Genomic DNA, 22659 nt, shown 5'->3' on the forward strand with positions numbered 1-22659 from the left:
CTTGTTTCCCACTGCTGCAGTGGTCTGAGGTCATAACTGGTATTTATTTCCTCCTTTCTCTCAGCACCCTTTTCCAGATTTCCCTTGCCCTTGACCAGCATGTTGACCAGTCTGGGTTGCTTATCTGGTTGGGTGACCTAGAACTTCACCCCCAAGGTGCTTAGCCCTTGACTGTCCCTCTGTTGTTAGGCTGTGGTTGCTGCAGTTGCTTATTCTCACTGGGCATGGAAGCATCGAGTGATGCCCTAGTGGATCCCCACAGACATTCTCTTCCCTATCCACATGGAGCATCAACTCAACCTCTTTATAACAATGAGGCCTGATTCTCCCTGCCAGGGTAGTAACTCTTTTCTTTGGTCTATTGTATCAGAAGCCCAAGTGGTAGTCTAAGCTTCACATTTGGTGGAACCCTTACCGTGGAAATGTTCCTCCCTCCCAAACTAGGATCTCCACTTCTACAGAGCATGGAATTGCAGGGTCAGGAAGCACACATTCTGTGAGAGGGTCACTGGGAGTGATGGTGTGAGGGGCCACTCCTACTTCTGCCTCTTGGTTCCAGAACCAGAGTATTTTAGCTGTTGGGGGAAACAGCATTACACACAGGCCATTTGATTCACTGAATACTTCATCCTGGAGGAAAGTACCCAGTCCTACAGGATGTCCCCAGCTGACAACTTAGTTGAGACTTATAACATGCCACTTCTATCAGTCCAGCTCTTTCTGGATGATGCGGTATATGATAGGACCCAATGGATCCTAATAAAAACGTGCTAATGGATCAACACTGTCAAGAGAAGCTTAGAATTTACCTTACGGAAAAGGGCAGAAGAGAATTTTCGACAATTCAAATAATGAGCACATACAGTTTTTTTTTTTTTAATTTTTATTGTGCTTTAAGTGAAAGTTTACAAACCAAGTCAGTCTCTCTCTCACACAAAAACTTATACACACCTTGCTTCATACTCCCAATTGCTCTGCCCCTAATGAAACAGCCCGCTCCCTCCCTCTACTCTCTCTTTTCGTGTCCATTTCACCAGCTTCTAATCCTCTCTGCCCTCTCATCTCCCCTCCAGGCAGGAGATGCCAACATAGTCTCAAGTGTCCACCTGATCCAAGAAGCTCACTCCTCACCAGCAACCCTCTCCAGCCCATTGTCTAGTCCAATCCCTGTTGAAGAGTTGGCTTTGGGAATGGTTAGTGTCCTGGGCCAACAGAAGGTCTGGGGGCCATGACCACCGGGGTCCTTCTAGTCTCAGTCAGATCATTAAGTCTGGTCTTTTTATGAGAATTTGGGGTCTGTATCCTACTGTTCTCCTGCTCCCTCAGGGGTTCTCTGTTGTGTTCCCTGTCAGGGTAGTCGACTTTGTAGCCGGGCACCATCTAGCTCTTCTGGTCTCAGGCTGATGTAGTCTCTGGTTTATGTGGCCCTTTCTGTCTCTTGGGCTTGTAATTACCTTGTGTCCTTGGTGTTCTCCATTCTCCTTTGATCCAGGTGGGTTGAGACCAATTGATGCATCTTAGATGGCTGCTTGCTAGCGTTTAGGACCCCAGACACCTCTCTCCAAGGTGGGATGCAGAATGTTTTCTTAATAGATTTTATTATGCCAAATGACTTAGATGTCCCCTGAAACCATGGTCCCCAAACCCCCGCCCCTGCTACGCTGGCCTTCGAAGCATTCAATTTATTCAGGAAACTTCTTTTCTTTTGGCTTAGTCCAGTTGTACTGACCTCGCCTGCATTATGTGTTGTCTTTCCTGTCACCTAAAGTAGTTCTTATCAACTATCTAATTAGTGGGAAACCCTGGTGGTGTAGTGGTTAAGTGCTACGGCTGCTAAGCAAAGGGTCAGCAGTTCAAATCTGCCAGGCGGTCCTTGGAAACTCTATGGGGCAGTTCTACTCTGTCCTATAGGGTCACTATGAGTCGGAATTGACTCGACAGCACTGGGTTTGGTTTTTTTTGGTTTGTCTAATTAGTGAATATCCCTCTCCCACTCTCTCTACCTCCCTCCTCTCGTAACCATCAAAGAATATCTTCTTCTCTGTTTAAACTATTTCTTGAGTTCTTATAATAGTGGTCGTATATGATATTTTTCCTTTTGCAACTGACTAATTTCACTCAGCATAATGCCTTCCAGATTGCTCCATGTTATGAAATGTTTCACAGATTCATCACTGTTCTTTATAGATGCGTAGTATTCCATTGTGTGAATATACCATAATTTATCCATTCATCTGTCGATGGGCACCTTGGTTGCTTTGATCTTTTTGCTATTGTAAACAGTGCTGCAATAAACATGGGTGTACATGTATCTGTTCGTGTAAAGGCTCTTATTTCTCTAGGATATATTCCAAGGAATGGGATTGCTGGATCGTATAGTAGTTCTATTTCTAGGTTTTTAAGGAAGCACCAAATCGATTTCCAAAGTGGTTGTACCATTTGACATTCCCACCAGCAGTGTATAAGAGTTCCAGTCTCTCCACAGCCTCTCCTACATTTATTGTTTTGTGTTTTTTTGGATTAATGCCAGCCTTGTTGGAGAGAGATGAAATCTCATTGTAGTTTCGATTTGCATTTCTCTAATGGCTAATGATTGTGAGCATTTCCTCGTGTATCTGCTAGCTACCTGAATGTCTTCTTTAGTGAAGAGTCTGTTCATATCTTTTGCCCATTTTTTAATTGGGTCGTTTGTCTTTTTTGCAGTTGAGTTTTTGCAGTATCATGTAGATTTTAGAAATCAGGTGCTGATCGGAAATGTCATAGCTAAAAACTTTTTCCCAGTCTGTAGGTAATCTTTTTACTCTTTGGGTGATATCTTTGGATGAGCACAGGTGTTTGATTTTTAGGAGCTCTCAGTTATCTAGTTTTTCTTCTGCATTGTTAGTAATGTTTTGTATACTGTTTATGCCATGTATTAGGGCTCCTAACGTTGTCCCTATTTTTATTTCCATGATCTTTATCGTTTTAGATTTTATATTTAGGTCTTTGATCCATTTTGAGCACATTTTTGTGCATGGAGTGAGGTATGGGTCTTGTTTCATTTTTTTGCAGATGGATATCCAGCTATGCCAGCACTATTTGTTAAAAAGACTGTCTTTTCCCCATTTAACCGTTCCAGGGCCTTTGTCAAATATCAGCTGCTCATATGTGGATGGATTTATGTCTGGATTCTCAACTCTGTTCCATTGGTCTATGTATCTGTTGTTGTACCAGTACGAGGCTGTTTTGACTACTGTGGTGGTATAATAGGTTCTAAAATCAGGTGGAGTAAGGCCTCCCACTTTGTTCTTCTTTTTCAGTAATGCTTTACTCATCGGAGGCCTCTTTCCTTTCCATATGAAATTGGTGATTTGTTTCTCCATCTCATTAAAGAATGTCACTGGAAAAAAAAAAAAGAATGTCGTTGGAATTTGGATCGGAATTGCATTAAATGTATAGATTGCTTTTGGTAGAATAGACATTTTTATAATGTTAAGTCTTCCTATCCATGAGCAAGGTATGTTTTTCCACTTATGTAGGTCTCTTTTGGTTTCTTGCGGAAGCGTATTGTAGTTTTCTTTGTATAAGTCTTTTACATCTCTGGTAAGATTTATTCCTAAGTATTTTATCTTCTTGGGGGCTACTGTAAATGGTATTGATTTGGTGATTTCCTCTTCGATGTTCTTTTTTTTGGTGTAGAGGAACCCAACTGATTTTTGTATGTTTATCTCATATCCCAATAGTCTGCTGAACTCTTCTATTAGTTTCAGTAGTTTCCTTGAGGATTCCTTAGGGCTTTCTGTGTATAAGATCATGAAGTCTGCAGATAGAGGTAATTTTACTTCCTCCTTGCGAATCTGGATGACCTTTATTTCTTTGTCTAGCCTAATTGCTCTGGCTTGGACCTCCAGCACTGACAGTGGTGATAAAGGGCATCCTTGTCTGGCTCCCGATCTCAGGGGGAATGTTTTCAGGTTCTCTCCATTTAGGATGATGTTGGCTGTTGGGTTTGTATAAATGCCATTTATTATGTTGAGGAATTTTCCTTCTATTCCTATTTTGCTGAGAGTTTTTATCATGAATGAGTGTTGAACTTTGTCAAATGCCTTTTGTGCGTCAATTGATAAAATCATGTGATTCTTGTCTTGTCTTTTATTTATGTGATGGGTTACATTAATTGTTTTTCTAATGTTGAACCATCCCTGCATCCAAACCAAAAACCAAACCCAGTTTCGTCGAGTCGATTCCGACTCATAGCGACCCTATAGGACAGAGTAGAACTGCCCCATAGAGTTTCCCAGAAGCACCTGGCAGATTCGAACTGCCAACCCTTTGGCTAGCAGCCATAGCACTTAACCACTATGCCACTAGGGTTTCCTTGCATACCTGGTATGAATCCCACTTGGTCATGGTGAATTATTTTTTTGATATGTTGTTGAATTCTAAACCCAGTTGGCTAGAATTTTGTTGAGGATTTTTGCATCTAAGTTCATGAGGGATACAGGTCTGTAATTTTCTTTTTTTGTGGTGTCTTTACCTGATTTTGGAATCAGGGATATGGTGGCTTCATAGAATGAGTTTGGGAGTATTCCATCCTTTTCTATGCTCTGAAATACCTTTAGTAGTAGTGGCATTAAATCTTCTCTGAAAGTTTGGTAGAACTCTGCAGTGAAGCTGTCCGGGCCAGGCTTTTTTTTTTTTGTTGGGCATTTTTTTTATTACCTTTTCAATCTTTTAATTTTTTACAGGTCTATTTAGTTGTTCTACCTCTGTTTGTGTTAGTTTAGGTAGGTAGTGTGTTTCTTGGAATTCATTTCTTCTAGGTTCTCAAAGTTATTAGAGTACAGTTTTTCATAGTAATACGATATGATTCTTTTAATTTCTGTTGAGTCTGTTGTAGTATCGCCCATCTCATTTCTTATTCAGGTTATTTGCTTCCTTTCCCGTTTTTCTTTTGTCAGTTTGGCCAATGGTGTATCAATTTTGTTGATTTTTTCAAAGAGCCAGCTTTTGGTCTTGTTAATTCTTTCAGTTGTTTTTCTGTTTTCTGTTTCATTTAGTTCTGCTCTAATTTTTATTATTTGTTTTCTTCTGGTGCCTGAGGGTTTCTTTTGTTGCTCTCTTTCTATTCGATCAAGTTGTAGGGATAATTCTTTGATTTGGGCCCTTTCTTCTTTTTATATGTGTGCATGTATTGATATAAATTGACCTCTGAGCACCGCTTTTGCTGTGTCCCAAAGGTTCTGATAGGAAGTGTTTTCATTCTCACTGGATTCTATGAATTTCTTTATTCCATCCTTAATGTCTTCTATAATCCAGTCTTTTTTGAGCAGGATATTGTTCAGTTTCCAAGTGTTTGGTTTCTTTTCCCTGCTTTTCCTGTTATTGATTTCCGCTTTTATGGCCTTATGGTCAGAGAAGATGCTTTGTAATATTACAAAGTTTTGGATTCTGCTAAGGCTTGCTTTATGACCTAATATGTGGCCTATTCTAGAGAACGTTCCACATGCACTAGAAAAGAAAGTATACTTGGTTGCTGTTGGGTGGAGTGTTCTGTATATGTCTGTGAGGTCAAGTTGGTTGATTGTGGCATTTAGATCTTCTGTGTCTTTATTGAGCTTCTTTCTGGATGTCCTGTCCTTCACCAAAAGTGGTGTGTTGAAGTCTCCTACTATTGTGGAACTGTCTATCTTACTTGTCAATGCTGATAGAGTTTGTTTTCTGTATCTTGCAGCCCTGTCATTGGGTGCACAAATATTTAATATGGTTGTATCTTCTTTGTATATTGTCCCTTTAATCATTATATAGTGTCCTTCCTTATCCTTTCTGATGGATTTAACTTTAAAGTCTATTTTGTCAGAAATTAATATTGCCACTCCTGCTCTTTTTTGATTATTGTTTGCTTGATCTATCTTTTTCCATCCTTTGAGTTTTAGTTTGTTTATGTCTCTAAGTCTAAGATGTGTCTATTTTAGGCAGCATATAGCCAGATCGTGCTTTTTAATCCATTCTGCCACTCTCTGTCTCTTTATTGGTGCATTTAGTCCATTTACATTCAGGGTAATTATGGATAGGTATGAATGAATTTAGTGCTATCATTTAGATATCTCTTTTTGTGTGTTGTTGACAGTTTCTTTTTTCCACTTAATTTTATATGCTGAGAAAAAAAGAATGCTGAGTAGATTATCTTTATATATTGTCATTTCCTCGTATTCGTTATTGTTGATTTTGTTTCTGCTGAGTCTCTATTTTTTTCTTGTGTTTTATTTTGGTGACTAGGATAGTTTGTCTCCTTTGTGGTTACCTTATTATTACTGCTATTTTTCTAAAACACATACTGTTTTGCTTATACAATGCCATACACTTTTCTACTTCGGTTTCTTTTTTTGTTCCTGCTGGTTTTTCTGCCCCAGTTGTTCTTCCTTTTATTTGCACAGATTCAAAAACAAGCTCAATAGTCTCCTGCTCCATAAAGCCCTTCCTTATTCACCCTGGCAGAAAATAATGCCTTCTTCTTCCAAAGCCCTCCATGTGCTTTATCTATAATTCTCTCTCATGACACTTATTGCTTGATATATGTCTTCTCTCCTTTACGCATTGCAAGGATACTCTCTATGTTCCATCTTTGCATCCTTTAAATAATCATAGTAACTAACATTTGCACAGTGTTTATCATGTGCCAGGCTTTGTCTAAGCACTTTGCATATACAAAGTCCCTCAATCTTCATAGAAACCCTACAAGGAACTATTATTATCCTCGTTTTACAGATGAGGAAACTGAGACACCAAGAGGTTAAGTGACTTGACAAGGTCATCCAACTAGTAAGTAGCAGAGCTGTGATTCAAACCCAGGCAGTCAGTGTGGCTCCAGAGTCCGTGCCCTTAACCATGAGTCTGTATTTCTTCTAAAAGTGCCAAGAACAATGCCAGGCTTTGGGGCTCTTTAAAGAGTTTAAAAATGTTTAATAAGTAGAGATCAGACAACTTTGATAATAATGATTTTATCAAGCTTTCCAGAGAATTTGTCTTCTTTGAGAACACCTATTTAGTGAGTAACATATACTCACATACACTCATGGGTTGATGGCCAGGCAAAGTGGTAATAAGCAAAATGAACAATATAAAGTAAAATTCTTTCATATGAGTATAAACCCACTGCTCTGTTGATTTAAACTGCCGACACTTTGGTTAGCGGCCAAGCTCTTAACCACTACACCACCAGGGTTTCCTCATATGAGTATAGGCTAGCAGAAATGAATTACTCCAGAGCACTTCTTGGGTTATATTGATGTGACTGTATTTAACTCTATAGCAACTTGGAATAATAATTGGGAACTTAGTATTGGCTTCCTTTAGTTGATTGCTCTATGAAGTTTCTTAGATAGTGATTTACTTGGAACAAAAGATTCAGTCAATCCTAGAACAGACTTCCTGGCTGTGATTGTTAGTGGTCTTGCTGGCCATTGTGTTCTTTCAGACAAGTTCAGTGCAGTCTTAAAAAAGATAGATTTCATGTAATGAATGTTTAAAAATTATTTTGAAAGAATACATGATTTCTAACTCAAGCTTTTAAAAAGATTCCAAATAAGTTAGATAAAACTTTTAGTTGAAATTCTCCTGAAACCTGAGTTAAGACACTTATCAAGACCAATTTTATCTGATGAGTAAAAGTCAACTAACTTCGGGATATACAGTCTATTTTATTTTGCTAAAAACTTGATGTATCCTCAATTGTATGAAGATTGTGAGACTTGGAAGATACTGTGATTATAATGAAATTCTGATGTTAGTAGTAGTGTGTGTTAAAATAAGGTGTAATTCAACCTAGTACATGCTAGTCTATAAGTGTTTAAATAATTCACATTAGGATAACCAATAATCTAAGGCTACTTGGCATTCGAGATTGTGTATTTCAAGACATAATAAAAAGCATACCTGAAAATGCCTGTTTATGTGAACCATGATCACGTGGGACATAGAGTAAAACAGTCTTCCTCTACATTCTAGGACTTCACAACTCAATGGTGTTTAACGAATATTTTCTTATTGATATTGAACGTCGTTATCAGAAATCCATGCTGTGTGTCATGTTTTGTAGTTGTGCGCATCTGCCAGTTCTCTCGCAGGGGTTAAGCCACAATCCGTAAACTAATGTTGTGTTACCAATCCCTTAGACGCACTCAGAGAAGTATAGCAGTCCATAGCCCAAGGCGATTTGTTATTGGTCAGTATTTAATCTCTCTGGATCTGATTTTATGGCTCTGCGGACACTCTGCATTCATTTGTCTGACAGTGCGTGAGCCCTGACTGTGTGTCAGGTACTGTGCCTTGGCACCTAGGCCTTCAAAAACCAAAAATCAAGCCTGTTGCCTTCGAGTCAATTCCGACTCATAGCAACCACACAGGACAGAGTAGAACTGCCCTACAGGGTTCCAAGGAGCGGCTGGTGGATTCAAACTGCTGACCTTTTGGTTAGCAGCCTGAGCTCTTAACCACTGCACCACCAAGGCTCCACCTAGGCCTTAGCACATGGCATATCCAAAGCTATTGTCCCTTAAGAAACCAATAGTACAGTGAGGGTGACAGACATGTAAACAGAGTTGGAAGGAGCAAAGAAACCCCTAATAAGTAACGTCACCATTTATTTGTAGCTTTACAAGCCACGCTTTTTGTGCGACATCCAGAAACAGGGAAGTTGCTGGTTAATTTTGATCCCAAAATTCTGGAAGTTGTCCGGGAAACTAAGTGCATGATAAAAATGAAGCTGGATGTACCCGAACAGGCAAAGAGATTGTTAAAATTGGAAAATAAATTGAAGGCAGATAAGCTGTACCTGCAGGTAAGATAGATCATGTATTCTAATTATTTCTGATGGAGTTTTTTTTTGGTAAAAGAAAAACATGCCCCTGCAGTTGTGCTGATGTGTGGCAATAAGGAAAAATGTCTTATTGTGCTGATTCTTTTTTTTTTTTACGATGCTGATTCTTGATAGTGTAAAACACTGATTTACAAACAAAAGGAAAGGGAGGAGACAGTAAGCAGAAAGTGGAAAATTATCAGAAATCAGATTTAAATTTTTAGAAAATAAACTAATGAAATAGAAAGTTTTTAAAAAGCTGAACATTAATTAACTCTTAATATTATAATTTTATAGATTCTCTTTGTTGTTAGCTGCCATCACGTTGGTCCCGACTCACGGCGACTCCGTGAGCAATGAAATGAAATGCTGCCCAGCTCTGTGCCATCCCTGTGATTGATCAGTCGCGATTTGAACTATTGTGATCCACAGGGTTTTCACTGGCTGATTTTCAGAAGTAGATCGCCAGGCCTTTCTTTCTTTTCCATCTTAGCGGGGAAGCTCTGCTGAACCCTGCTCAGTATCCTAACAATATGCAAGCCACTGCTTAGGGACAGTGGCGGCTGTGCATGAGGATCATTGGCTGGGAATCCAACCCGAGTCTCCCATATGGAAGGCAAGAATTCTACCACTAAGTCACACTGCCCCTAATTTTGTTAAGTATATTACATTTTCATAATACATTTCACTCTAAGAATACTAATCTGTCTTGGAAGAAACAGCCAGAATGCTCCTTAGAAGCAAGAATGGCAAGAGTTCATCTCGCATACTTTGGACATGTTACCCGAAGGGATCAGTCCTTGGAGAAGGACATCATGCTTGTTAAAGTAGAGGGTCAGTGAAAAAGGGGAAGACCCTCAACAAGACAGATTGACACGGTGGCTGCAACAATGGGTCCTAGCATAACAATGATTGTGGGGATGGCACAGCACCGGGCAGTGTTTTTCGTTCTGTTGTACATAGGGTCACTATGAGTCAGGAACTGACTTGACGACACCTAACAACAACAAAGAATACTAATATGTTATAAATTAATCAGGTGGGATGACTATAAAACTACATGACAGGAAGATGATTCTTCAACATTGTAGGGTAAAGTGAGGCATTATTTCAGTTATTTTAGCAGTGAGGCGACTAAAATGATTTAAAAAAATAATGAAAATGGAAATAAAAATTGATATTAAAAGCTGTCTGAAAGAGGTTAAATCAAAATATATTTCAATCTTAAAGCATAGTTTCTGAAATATGAGAGCAAGTAACAGCAGAATTTATTTAGAAAGCCAGTTAAAACAGCAAACTGGGTTAACCCGTAGAACAAAATTCTAACTCAAAAAAGAAACTAGACTTGCTGGCCTGACAGAGACTGGATAAACGCTGAGAGTGTGGCCCCCGGACAGCCTTTGAGCTTAGTAATGAGGTCACTTCTGAGGTTCACCCTTCAGCCAAAGATTGAACAGGCCCATGGAACAAAACAAGATTAAAGGGGTGCCACCAGCCCTGGGGCAGGGACTGGAAGGCAGGAGGGAACAGAAAAGCTGGTAATAGGGAACCCAGGGTTGAGAAGGAAAAGTGTTGACATGTTGTGGGGTTGTTAACCAATGTCAAGGAACAATGTATATACTATTTGATAAGAAACTAGTTTGTTCTGTAAATCTTCATCTAAAGTACAATTAAAAAAACAAACAAAATAAATATAAACATTCCAAAATGTAAACTGTGTTAATCTCTGGCTAATGAGATTATGGTTGATTTTTATTTTATTCTTTGTAATTTTCTGTATTTTCTACAACAAGCTTGTATTACTTAAAAAAGCGAAAACTAAACCCATTGATTCCGACTCGTAAAAATAAATACGATGAAAAACAATAGGTATTTAAAACCAATAATCAACGCTAGGCCTAATAAAGAAACACTAAAATAATGTTCTCAAAACAGGAACAACACAACCATGCCTCTGGCCAACACTCTTGTTGCAAATAATACTATAATTGCTAGCAATATCTAGTAGAAAGGAAGGGCTAATTGAGATTAGAAATATAGAAAAAGAAGAAATAAAATGTTAACCGTCTTTTCAATGACATAACTGAATATCTGGGCACTTAACCAAAAGTAAGGTAAACATTATACAAATATAACCTTATAACCCATAAATATGGGTTTTAAGGTAAACACAGAAATTAATGGAATAGCTGATGATTCCATGAGAAAAGGAATTCTGTTCACTGTAGTGCAAAAGGTATTAGCTTCTTTTATAATCAATAATGTAATAAGCAAATAAAGACTTTCTGCGTTTCTTGCTAGGAAGAGTAAATATTAATCTGCCATTTTCAATATGTCATTATAAAATCTCTTGGTTTAATTAAAATCGATGTCTAGGCATGTAGACAACTTGATAATGAAGTTCTCCTGGAAACTACTCTAACAAGAATACCAAAGAATATTTCAAAAATTTACCCGGCTATAAATTGTAGTACATTTTAAATGACAATCATATTAATATGTGACATTAAGAGTAACAACAAGAGATGAAAGTATTAGAATAGAGATCCTCAAAATAGCTCTTAAAATAACAGCTTTATTGAAGTATCATTCATATACCATACAATTCACCCATTTTAAGTGTGTCATTCAACAGCTTTTAGTATATTTAGAGTAGTGCAACAATCACCAGATCGATTTTAGGACATTTTCATCACCCCAAAGAGAAACCTTATACCCGGTAGCAGCTAATCCCTATTTTCTCCAAATCTGCTCCACCCCCAGCCTCTGGAATCACTAATCTACTTTCTATCTCTATGGATTTGTCTATTTGGACGTTTCACATAAATGGGATCATACGAGATGTGGTCTTTCCTTGCTGGCTTCTTTCATTTAGCATAGTGTTTCAGAGTTGTCCATGTAGTAGCATGTATCAGCACTTAACTCCTTTTTATGGCCAAGTAATATTCCATTGTCTGCATACACCACATTTTGTTTATCCATTCATCAGTTGATGGACATTTGGGTTGTTTCCACCTTTTGGCTCTTGTGAATAATGCTGCTTATGTGCATTTGTGTACAAGGTTTTCTGTGGACATATGCGTTAATTTCTCTTGGGTATATAAAAAAAATATGTCTAGGGGTAGAATTGCTGGGTCATATGGAAGTTCTAACTTTTTGAGGAACTGCCAAACTGTTTGCGAAAACAGCTGCACTATTTTACATTCCCATCGGCAATGTATGAGGGTTCCAGTTTATCCACAGCCTCACCAGCACTTGTTATTGTCTGCATTTTTTATAATAGCCATCCTAGTGGGTGTGAAGTGGTACCTCGCTATGGTTTTGATTTGTATTTCTCTAATGGCTAATGACATGGGCACCTTTTCGTGTGCTTCTTAGGCATTTGTATATCTTTTTCAGAGAAATGTCTATTTAAATCTTTGGCCCATTTTTAAATTGAGTTATTTGTCTTCTTATTATAGACTTGTAAGGGTTTTGTATATATCCTTTATATCCTGCAAGTTCCTTCTCAGGTACACTATTTGCAAATATTTTCTCTCATTCTGTGGGTTTTCTTTGCAATTTCTTGATGATGTTCTTTGATGCACAAAAGTTTCTAATTTTGAAGAATCCAATTTATCTATTTTTTCTCTTGTCGGTTGCATTTTGGTGTCGTATCTAAGGATCTTTGCCTAATCCAAGGTCATGAAGATTTATCCCTATGTTTTCTGATAAGAGTTATCATGTAGTTTTAGCTCTTACCAAAATCGTATTTAATTGTTATCCTAGATATTTGTACTGGTCAGTTGTAACTTTGGGAGATTGAGTGTAAAAGCACTATTATAAACTGAGGTTATTATTACTTGCATTGTATCTGATAGGATTTTGGTTAGTATTGAGTGAAATCATAAAAGTCAAAGTCCTTTGCCAAATGTCAAGTATAAATAAAAGCAATATATGTTCAACTACAAGTAACAGAAAAAGAGGAAAGGAATCAACTTGGAATCTATTTAGTAACCTAACTTTGAAACTGTTTAAATATTATTAACTTTGATAAAGTTAACTTGAATTCACTTCTGCCACCACAGGGTGCAGTAAATTACTAAATAATAAAAAATTGAGCATCATGATTCATCTGAAAAAATATCTAAAAGAAAGTAGAAAAGCTTATTAACTCTGATTGTGTGGGGAGGTTAAATTTATTTTGAATCAAGAAAACAAGTGTGGCATTAATGATGAGTAGGTTTTAATATGTCAAAAGATGAGGAACAGAAGGGGGAAAAGACATAATTACAGACAACATTAAAAGGTAATTACCCAAACTATTAAAAAAGCATAAATCTAGAAAGACAATAAATATTACAAATGAAAATCTAGAAAGCTCCATTGACTTTTTTAAAGGGGACGCTCAGGTAGTTTACAGGTGAGGGAAAAGTCAGTGAATCAGTATAAATGTAAATGAACAATCCCTGTGTCAGCTGGACTATGAGGAAACAGGTATAATCAAACCTTCCCGGTATGAATCAAAGAGGAGCCCTGGTAGCACAGTGGTTAAGGCACTTGGCTATGAGCCAAAAGATCAGTAGTTCAAATCCACCAGTTACTCCTTTGGAGAAAAATGTGGCAGTCTCTTTTCATGAAGATTATAACCTAGGAAACCCTATGGGCCAAGACAGTTCTACTCTGTGTTGTAGGGTTGCTATGTGTTGGAAATGACTCAACAGCAAAAAATTTGGTTTGGCATGAATAAAAAATCTGACTTATTTTAAAATGAATTGAAGTAAACTATGCCATTTCGACTTCTAACAGGGTCTTCTGCAGTATTATGATGAGCTGTGTCAGGAAGTTCCTACTGTGTTTGTTAACCTGATGACCCCTAAAATGAAAAAGGTTGGTAATGATGAAGGCTTATATTCATTTCCCTGTTATTTAAAATTAGATTCTGGTCTTATAAATTATGAGTTTTAGAACATCTTTGAGCCCATCAGTGGCTCCGTAGGAGAAAAGACCTGATAATCTGCACCCGTAAAGATTACAGCCTAGGAAACTCTATGGGGTAGTTTTACTCTGTCCTATAGGGTTGCTATGAGTTGGAATCAGCACACAACAGTGACAATTCTTGCTTAGACCATCTGTTTCTTGTTCAACTTTCAGCTGTTTTTTTTCTACGGAGTGATTTCTTATCTAAGTTTTGTTGCTTTGAGAAATAAATCTAAATAATGAGCACTTTCTAAAAATCCATGATTATTTCATGAACAGCCAAAGATTAATTTAAAATTCATCATTATTAGGTATAATGCAGGAAAAAATATAATTAAGGAAATATAAACTGCCTTATTTCCAGGTAATAAAAGAAAGCCCTTCCTATAAATGTAGACGCTGCTGAAAATAATGAAAGCCGTTCTTTACTTTTTCTAGGTGGAATGTGTGTTGAGACAAGGACTCACAATATTAACATGGTCATCTTTAACGCTGGAAAGCTTCTTCCAAGAAGTTGACTCAGTTTTGGATATGTTCAATCAGCTTTTAAAGAAGGTATGATTGAAACATAAAAAAGCTACATGCATTAATGCTCAGGATGTAAGTAACAGTTTGAAAATCTATGAACACTTTTTAAAGGGAGTGACTTTTAACCAAAAGGAAATCCATTAAAAAACAATGCTTTGTGTTTCTTCTACTGCTTTGGGACCTTTGCATTTAGGGTTGTCTTGTTCTTGTCACAACCAGGGACGTGTTACATGTTTGTTTGGTTGTTGTTGTTTGTTAATATATCTTTGTTTGATGACACTAATGTGTGACCAGAAATCTCTTGCTCATAGTTACTTTTTTTTTTTTCTTTTTTGAAACAAATGTAGAAACCTAACTTGCAAGGTCTCTGGCTGCTTGCCAACCTTTCTCATCTCTTTTAGAGCCATCACAGTTAGGCATGCTTTTATCAAATCATGGAAGACATTAAGAAATCTTGATATTGTCCTTAAATTACCTTGCCTTTAATGTATTAAAATGATGGTCCAACTCCACAGGGCAGTTTAGAAAGTGGAATAATTGTACAGACTGTGGAAGATGGCAAGGATAAGTGCCTAAGTCTGAGGGGGCCATCTAACAGGTGTTCGCATATTGATTTATAACACGTTTGTTACACTGAAAAAACAAACTCATTGCCATCAAGTCGATTTTGACTCCTGGTGACTCCATGTGTTACAGAGTAGAGCTGCCCCCATAGGGTTTTCTTGGCTGTAATCTTTATGGAGGCAGATTGCCAGGCCTTTCTTCCTGGGTGCCCCTAGGTGGGTTTGTACCACAAACCTTTCGGTTAATATCCAAGCACAAACCATTGAGCCTCTGGGACCTTTCTGTAAAGATTACAGCCAAGAAAACCCTGTGGAGCAGTTCTACCCTGTAACACATGTGGTCGCTATGGGTCAGACTCATGCGAGTTTCTGGATTTAACCCTTTGAATTAACTTATCGCTCAAATATATTTAGGTTGAAAAGCCTGCTCTAAAGGAGAGTTTTTCTTCACTTTTTTTTGGTAGGTCAGTGACTTGTGTGAAATGCATATTGATACAGTTCTAAAGGAAATAGCCAAAACAGTGTTAATTTCCCTACCGGAAAGTGGTGCTACCAAAGTAGAAGATATGCTGACTCTCAATGAGGTATGGATTTATTTATTATATTATAATAACAATATTGGCCCATAATCCTAAATGTCAATTTGCAATCTAAAAGTAGAAATCAGGGTCAGTAGCATTTTGACAGCCTAGCTTTTTTTGGACAACTTCAGCTCCAGAAACTTTCACGGCTTCAACAGTAAGCTTGACCTATAGCTATACCCTAAACATTACCTTGTTCTAATGTCCTCACCCTAATGCTGGCATTCTCTGAGGTTCAGTGTTCTTTCCCCTCTGTGTGTGCTCTCAGGGCAATATCATCTATTGTCATGGTTTTAATTACCACATACTTTCCAATGGGATACCCTGATGGCGTAGTGGTTAAATGCTATGGCTGCTAACCAAAAGGTTGGCAGTTCAAATCCACCAGGCGCTCCTTGGAAGGTCTATGGGGCAGTTCTACTTTGACCTATAGGGTCCCAATGAGTTGGAATTGACTTGACAGCCACAGGCTTTGGTTTCTAGTGACTCCTAAATCTGTGTCTCCAGTCTGAATCTTCCTTCCAAGTTCCAGACTATGGGTAGGCCCTGACTTATGAGGGGCTCTGTTCCAATGACTCCATCATAAGTTGATTCTGATATAAGTTGAATACCTCATTTTTTCATTATTATTGCCTTTTATTATCAGTATCTTTAGAAATCATAACATTGACCATCTGCAGGTGAACATCTGAGAATGAATGCCTGAGAATGATAACCTTAGCAAATTATGTCCTGCAACATTGTATGTAGTAGATATTATTAATGATAAGATGTCCAAAAAAGAAAAGGATGGTTGTAAGTACGGTTCATGGTAACTTGAATACATCTTAAGTTGAGGACTGCCTGTACTGTATTCAACGGCCACTTCTGACTCAGGCACTTTTAAAACTAATGGTGTCTTGTCACTGAATACCACTTACTTCCTCCTTTTGTTTTCTCTTTCGATGAAGGCACCATCCACCCTTTAAGTCACCCAGAAACCTAGGAGACATCTTGACTTCTTTCTTCAACCCATTTTCTAAATTCATTCAGTCTTAAAGTTTAGTCAGGCTTTGCCTCTTACTCAGATCTTGCTTGAATTGCCTCTTCTTTTCCACACGTACTGCTACTGTATTTTTACGCAGATAATGCACGCCTTCTACATTTGTTTGCCAACTCCACTCTTCCGCCTTGTGAGGTATTTTTGTAAATTTGCTATGCTAATTTTTTTTTTTTTTTAAACAGCAACATGCAAAACATGTCCTTTCCTAGGCCAGGCCCTTAGTGCTCATTTTGAGGTGAGCAATTGATGTTGTGATCTAACTGGTCTCTCTGCGTCCAGATTTGGCCCCAGCACACCTATCCTTCGTATTGCCACCAAACTCAATGGTGATTTTCCAGCTTAAATTCTTTGGTGGCATTGGTGTCCATACCCTACAGGATAAATCTCATCTCCTCAGCATCACATTATACTGAAATTATTTGAGTACCTGTTTATCCTCTATTGGCTTGAAAGCACAAAGATAGGAAGCCTGTCTCATCATTTTGAGGCCCTGTATATAATAGTCTCTCTCAAAGCACTCGATTCATGTCTGGAACTGAGCTTTTTTTCCTATTTAGTTGCCTTGTGCTTCCATTGCACCCACTTTGTTGGTCTGGGTCAACTTTTCAAGGCAACCAGTGATGGCTCCATTCCAAGGGGTCCAACCTGGCCCATGGGAAATGGGTGCCTTTGCCCTGCTTTCTCTGAAAGTACACCCTTTTCTCCTTGAGGATACCTCTTCTTGCCTTTAGGGATTCATTCAGTAGCTAGCCAGCTTATAGCCTCAGTTCTACTTGGACATGGGTCAGGTACCAGCCCTTGCATCCTCAAGTTCTAGAGGATACTAGTCAAGCTCTCTGAGTTGCTCTTTTGAAGTTCCCTGCAATTTGGTTCAGTGGTAGAATTCTCCCTGCCGGTGCGCCTCATACATAGCCACCACCCTTCTGTCAAGGGCGGCTTTCGTGTTGCTGTGATGCTGAACAGGTTTCAGAGGAGCTTCCAGACTGACCTATTTGTTCATCTGTTTGGATTAGGAGCCAAATAAGGTTCGTGCATTACATTTGATTGATGTATCTCTCAAGTCTCTTTTAATCGTCCCCCTCCTTTTAGTGCTTTTTGTTTGTTGAAGAAACTGGGTCATTTGTCCCATAGAATTTTCCGTGATCTGGATTTTGCTGATTGCAATCTAGTAGTGTGATTTAACATATTGACATATTCCTGTATTCCCTGAATTTCCTGTAAATTATGATTAGATCTGGAGGCTTAATTCAGTCCAGATTCAATTTCTTTTTCTTTTTCTGGCAAGAATAGTTCGTGGGTGACTCTCTGTATTTCCTGTCGCATCACATCAGGAGGCACATAATATCAGATTATTTCCCTTTTAGTGATATTAAGAATGATCACTGGGCTCAGGTGTAGTCAGCTTTATTTGTCATTTTGAAGTTCCCCACTAATCTTTCACCTAATGCTTTTAGCAGCCATTAATAATTGTTACCTAGATCCATTATTTTGTTATTATAATTTTGTTAGAGGTTGCAAAATACTGATTTTTCTAATTTTAGCATCTATAGCTAAAATTTTTCTATAAAGAAACATTTCTATAAAGGCTTCTATAAACTCTTTCCCTTAGTAACTGATTGGTTATCCTGAAACAGTGTTTGTACATAAAAGTCAGGTTCGGTGCTTCAATTTTCCCTTTCTATATCAATTTTTAGAATAATGAGTTGTTCACTACCAACTTCCAAAATAGCTATTCAGTTGTAAACGTTTTTAGTATAGTTATGAATGTATGACTCTTCATATATTTGAGGGATTTCAGACCATTGAAGTCATTATTCTTTTTGATGTTTAAATATTCTCCTCTTTGTCCACTGGAATCCTTCAGGCTGGCTTCTGTGCTTTTTTGATGTGACCCCAGTGGTCTTTGAGAGCTTTGTTGCTTTCTAGAACTGTAGGATATCTTAGGCTCATCTTGTACATTTCCTGCCCCAGATCTGGCTTCAGCCATTTCTCCAGCAAGCCCTGGTTCTCTTTAGTGGAACACTGGTATTTGGACATCACAATCTGGGTGCTAGGAAAGGCACTCATTTTTTGTTTTTAGCTTTTTCTTATTAATCCTACATATCTGAATAGTATATTTGGGGCACTATTTCTTGAGGTGGCAAATCTGCACAGTTTTCTTCCTACTTTAATAAATGAGCATTTATTGAAAGCTCTTCAACTCTGTCCTCTACCATTCTCTTCCCTCATCTTCTCAGTAGTTATATTATTATTTTCAGTTAAACTGTAATCGTAAATTGCGTTTACATCATTATGCCTCTGTAAATATTAGCCATTGCAGAGCCATGTAGTGTACATATAATATATCTTTTCTCATACAACTTTTTATTTTCCCTGGAGTTTCTAATCGCCTCTCTTTTCTTCTCACATTTTCTTACAAATATACTATTACGTCAGAGTCCCATTTTCCCCAAAAGACCTGTCGCGAGGAATAGTCTTATAGACTACTCCACACGATTTGTGTCTTTATTAAATGGCTGGTTTCAGATCTTACATTAATTTCCTTAATTTATTAAGCACAAACACATTAGCAGGTTTTTGGCTATCCTGGACACCAGAGATCACAGATCACCAAAGGGGGGAGAAATGAAAGAGACAGGTCAAGCTAACAGCAAGCGAGGACAGCAATTAGATGGTGCAGCTTGATGATGCTGTTTGATGGTTGGCGATAATCTCCAGTCTCGGTGGTTAGCGATGGTCTCTGAATCACCAGTAGCTCCCTGTGGGGCTCTTGAGCCTGGTAGCAGGAAGGTCTACAAGTAAGCCGAGGGTGAGCTGCCCCTGCCCACTGCTTCGTGCCTGTTCTGTTCAATGTCTCTTGAACTAGGAGTAAGCCTGGGTGAGCTGCTTCAGCCCACTGCTTCCTAGTTCTCAACATATGACTGAGGGCAACGTCTCTTGAACTTAGGAGTAAGCCCGGGTGAGCTGCCGGAACCCACTGCTTCCTAAGTTCTCAGTGTATGACCAAGTGGCTCTGGGAAGGCTCTGAGCACCATTGTCTCCTTCTGTTGCTTCTTTTATACATGTTGGAGCTCTTTGAGCTCATCTGGTTGATGTTGATAAAGCCCTATGACGTTATGTGGCTTCTCCTTGGTTTCTCCTTAATAAAGTCTGTCAGTCTCTCTGGTTGTCCTGATATGACAGTTCTCCTCAGCCCAGTTTACAATGTCTTTTTATCTCTTGAGCCAATGTTATAGACTGAACTAAAGAGGACGGTTCAGATCATGTCTCTTGAGCCTGCTCTCAACAAAACTTCTCTTCAGAGCCTCCCGAATACTTGTTTTAACCTGGGTTGATTACTCTCTACCAAAACCAAACCTGTTGCTGTCAAGTCGATTCTGACTCAGAGAGACCCTAGATGTTAACCTGGGACTCCCCCCATCTGCGCTGTGTCATGGATTCTTTGTTATTTTGGGATGAAGAGCCGAAATAACAAAGCAATTGATATTTCTCAGCAATTGATATTTTCCAGAGAAGTCTCCTCTTGACTGTCTTGGGAGCAGGTGTGTGTATATGTGTATGGGGGTGTGTGGGGGCGGGGAGAATTTCCTGGCTTGTCAGATTTTAGAATCTGACCATTTGCTTTTCATACCAGGTTTTACCTAGGAGTAGGGAAATTTCTACATTGGTTTCCTTCCTTTTGTTCCCTTTACAATGAAGACCATCTCCTATAAAAAAAAAATCCTATAGCATGTATTTATAACTCTTGGGACGTTATCAGATGCCCAGCAGGGGCAGCTTACACTACCAGAGAGAATTTGCTTTCAACACACGAACAAAGAACTTTTATATGCATAGAAGGAGAAACAGATAACACCAAAAATGAGGATAGATTAAGTGTGGGTGAGTGTGGTGTTTGCATTGATGGCACAACAGAAGAAACTGTTACTATTAGATAAGTGGTTAGTCTCAATACTCTAAGTCAAGTTACAGGAGGTGGAATTTCAAAGAGTGCTGTTTCTAATCAGAATGCCCTAGTCACTTGCACTGTGGAATTGAAAATCTAATAACACAGGGGCTGCCTTCCCACAAACCTCCCGTCAAGTGGGCCATTATGGGGAAGGCAGAATAAGATTTGCAATGGCAGGGCAAGTTGGATAACACTTTGGGCAGAAATCAGTTTTGGAAACATGACCTAAAACAAAACCATTGCTGTTGAGTTGATTCTGATTTGTAGCCACCCTAAAGGACAGAGTAGAACTGCCCCATAGAGTTTCCAAGGCTGTAATATTTATGGAAGCAGACCGTCACATCTTTCTCCCAAGGAGTAGATGGTGAGTTTGAACCGCTGACCTTTCTGTTAGCAGCCAAGCACTTAACCACTAATTTTTTTGGACAAGCTTAGTTTGGGTTGTTTGCAGTCAGGGCAACGTCATTTGACTTGGAGCATGTAAAGGTGTTTTTAGGACAGACTATGTTAATTATGAAAAAGCTATTGTCTGTCAGCTTCAACGTGGTTACTCTATTCTGTCCCACTGGGGCTGGGACCCTGCAAAATACTGTTTATCCTTTGCCAGCTTGTCTTAGTTGTCTGTGCTGCCGTAACAGAAATAACAGGAGTGCATGGCTTTAACAAACAAATTTATTTTCTCACAATTTAGGACTCTAGAAATCTGAATTCAAGGAGTCAGCTCTAGGGGAAAGCTCTCTCTCTGCTCTGTGGGAAAAGTCTTCTCTCAGCTTCTCCAGCATTATTCTCTGTGTTCTTTGGAGATCTCCAGGTGGCATCTGCCTTTCCGCATTTGTGCTTGCTTCTGTGTGCCTAATCTGCTCTTTTTATATGCTTAGAGTGATTGGTTTAAGACATATCCTATATTGATATGGCCTCATTAATATAACAAAGAAAACTCTATTCCCAAATGGGATTACATCTACAAGAATAAAACAAACAAACAAATCAAACCCCGTTGCTATGAAGCTGATTCTGACTCATAGCAAAAAGTCTGTAATCTTTACAGAAGCAGACTGTCCCATCTTTCTCCCTCAGAGCGGCTAATGGGTTCAAACTGGCAACCTACTGGTTTTCAGCCCTTTAACCACGGCACCATCAGAGCTCCTGTTCCACAGGTATAGGGGTTAGGGTTTATAACACATATTTTGGGGGTGCACAAGTCAATCCGTAATACAGCTGGCTCCCTTTTAGGCTTTGCCAATAAGGGAGCTAGCAGGAGGCTCGAGGAGAGAGCAGGGACCTGCTCCTTCCTGTTTTGCCTTCTGTTCCTGACACCACTACACCAGCAACAGCTCTGCACCCTGGCCCTGATGGTTTGTCCCAAACCTGTCGCCGTTGAGTCGACTCTGATTCATAGCGACCCTATAGGACACAGTAGAACTGCCCCACAGAGCGCCTGGTGAATTCGAACTGCCAACCTTTTGATTAGCAGCTGAACTCTTAACCATCGTACCAAAAGGTCTCCCAGTTTGTCACAGTCCCTAGCTTTTATCTGACTTTTTGAGAACCTTTACCTGACACAGCCGGACACAGAGATCTACCTTCATGTTCATATAGGCAAAAGGAAAGAAGTCTGAAGGAGTAAAGAGAAAATGAAGTCAAAAGGTATAAATGAGGAAGCAGTTTTAAAAAAGGACAATCCAAAGTGTTGCTTAGAGATTTAAATAAGGTGTATGGTGGAGGAAGGTGTTGTATATCAGGCATCAATTTTAGAGTTTTAGATATATTAACCCATTTAATTAAACAACAACTTTTTGGCATGGTAATACTATTACTCCCATTGCCAAGTATACAGTTCATTGGCTTTTAGTGTATTCACAGAGCTGCGCAACCATCACCACTGTCTAATTGCAGAACATTGTCATCACTCTAAAAACAATACCTGTAACCGTTAGCAATCATTCCCTATTTTCCCCAACCCCAGTCCCAAGCAACCACTAATCTGCTTTCTTTCTCTATGGAGCCATGATGATTTCATCAATAAAAATATTAATATCCTTCAATGTATCTGGGAGCCCTGGTGGTACAGTGGTTAAGAGCTCAGCTGCTAATCAAAAGGTCAGCAGTTCGAATCCACCAGCTACTCCTGGGAAACCCTATGGGGCAGTTCTACTCTGTCCTATAGGGTCACTGTGAGTTGGAATCGACTAGACGGGTTT

General features: G+C 38.9%; 1 protein-coding gene across 1 annotated transcript in view; it reads left to right on the plus strand.

Moving 5' to 3' along the window:
- DNAH8 (dynein axonemal heavy chain 8) overlaps positions 1–22659 on the plus strand; it is a 367281-nt gene that overhangs the window by 72152 nt on the left and 272470 nt on the right. Inside the window, exons 18-21 of the mRNA XM_049891307.1 lie at positions 8631–8818; positions 13625–13705; positions 14234–14350; positions 15351–15470. Coding sequence (XP_049747264.1) covers positions 8631–8818; positions 13625–13705; positions 14234–14350; positions 15351–15470 — 506 coding nt within the window. The remainder of the gene's footprint in view (positions 1–8630; positions 8819–13624; positions 13706–14233; positions 14351–15350; positions 15471–22659) is intronic.

The sequence above is a fragment of the Elephas maximus genome, chromosome 1, assembly GCF_024166365.1.
Source record: "Elephas maximus indicus isolate mEleMax1 chromosome 1, mEleMax1 primary haplotype, whole genome shotgun sequence".
Classification (NCBI taxonomy): Eukaryota; Metazoa; Chordata; class Mammalia; order Proboscidea; family Elephantidae; genus Elephas; species Elephas maximus.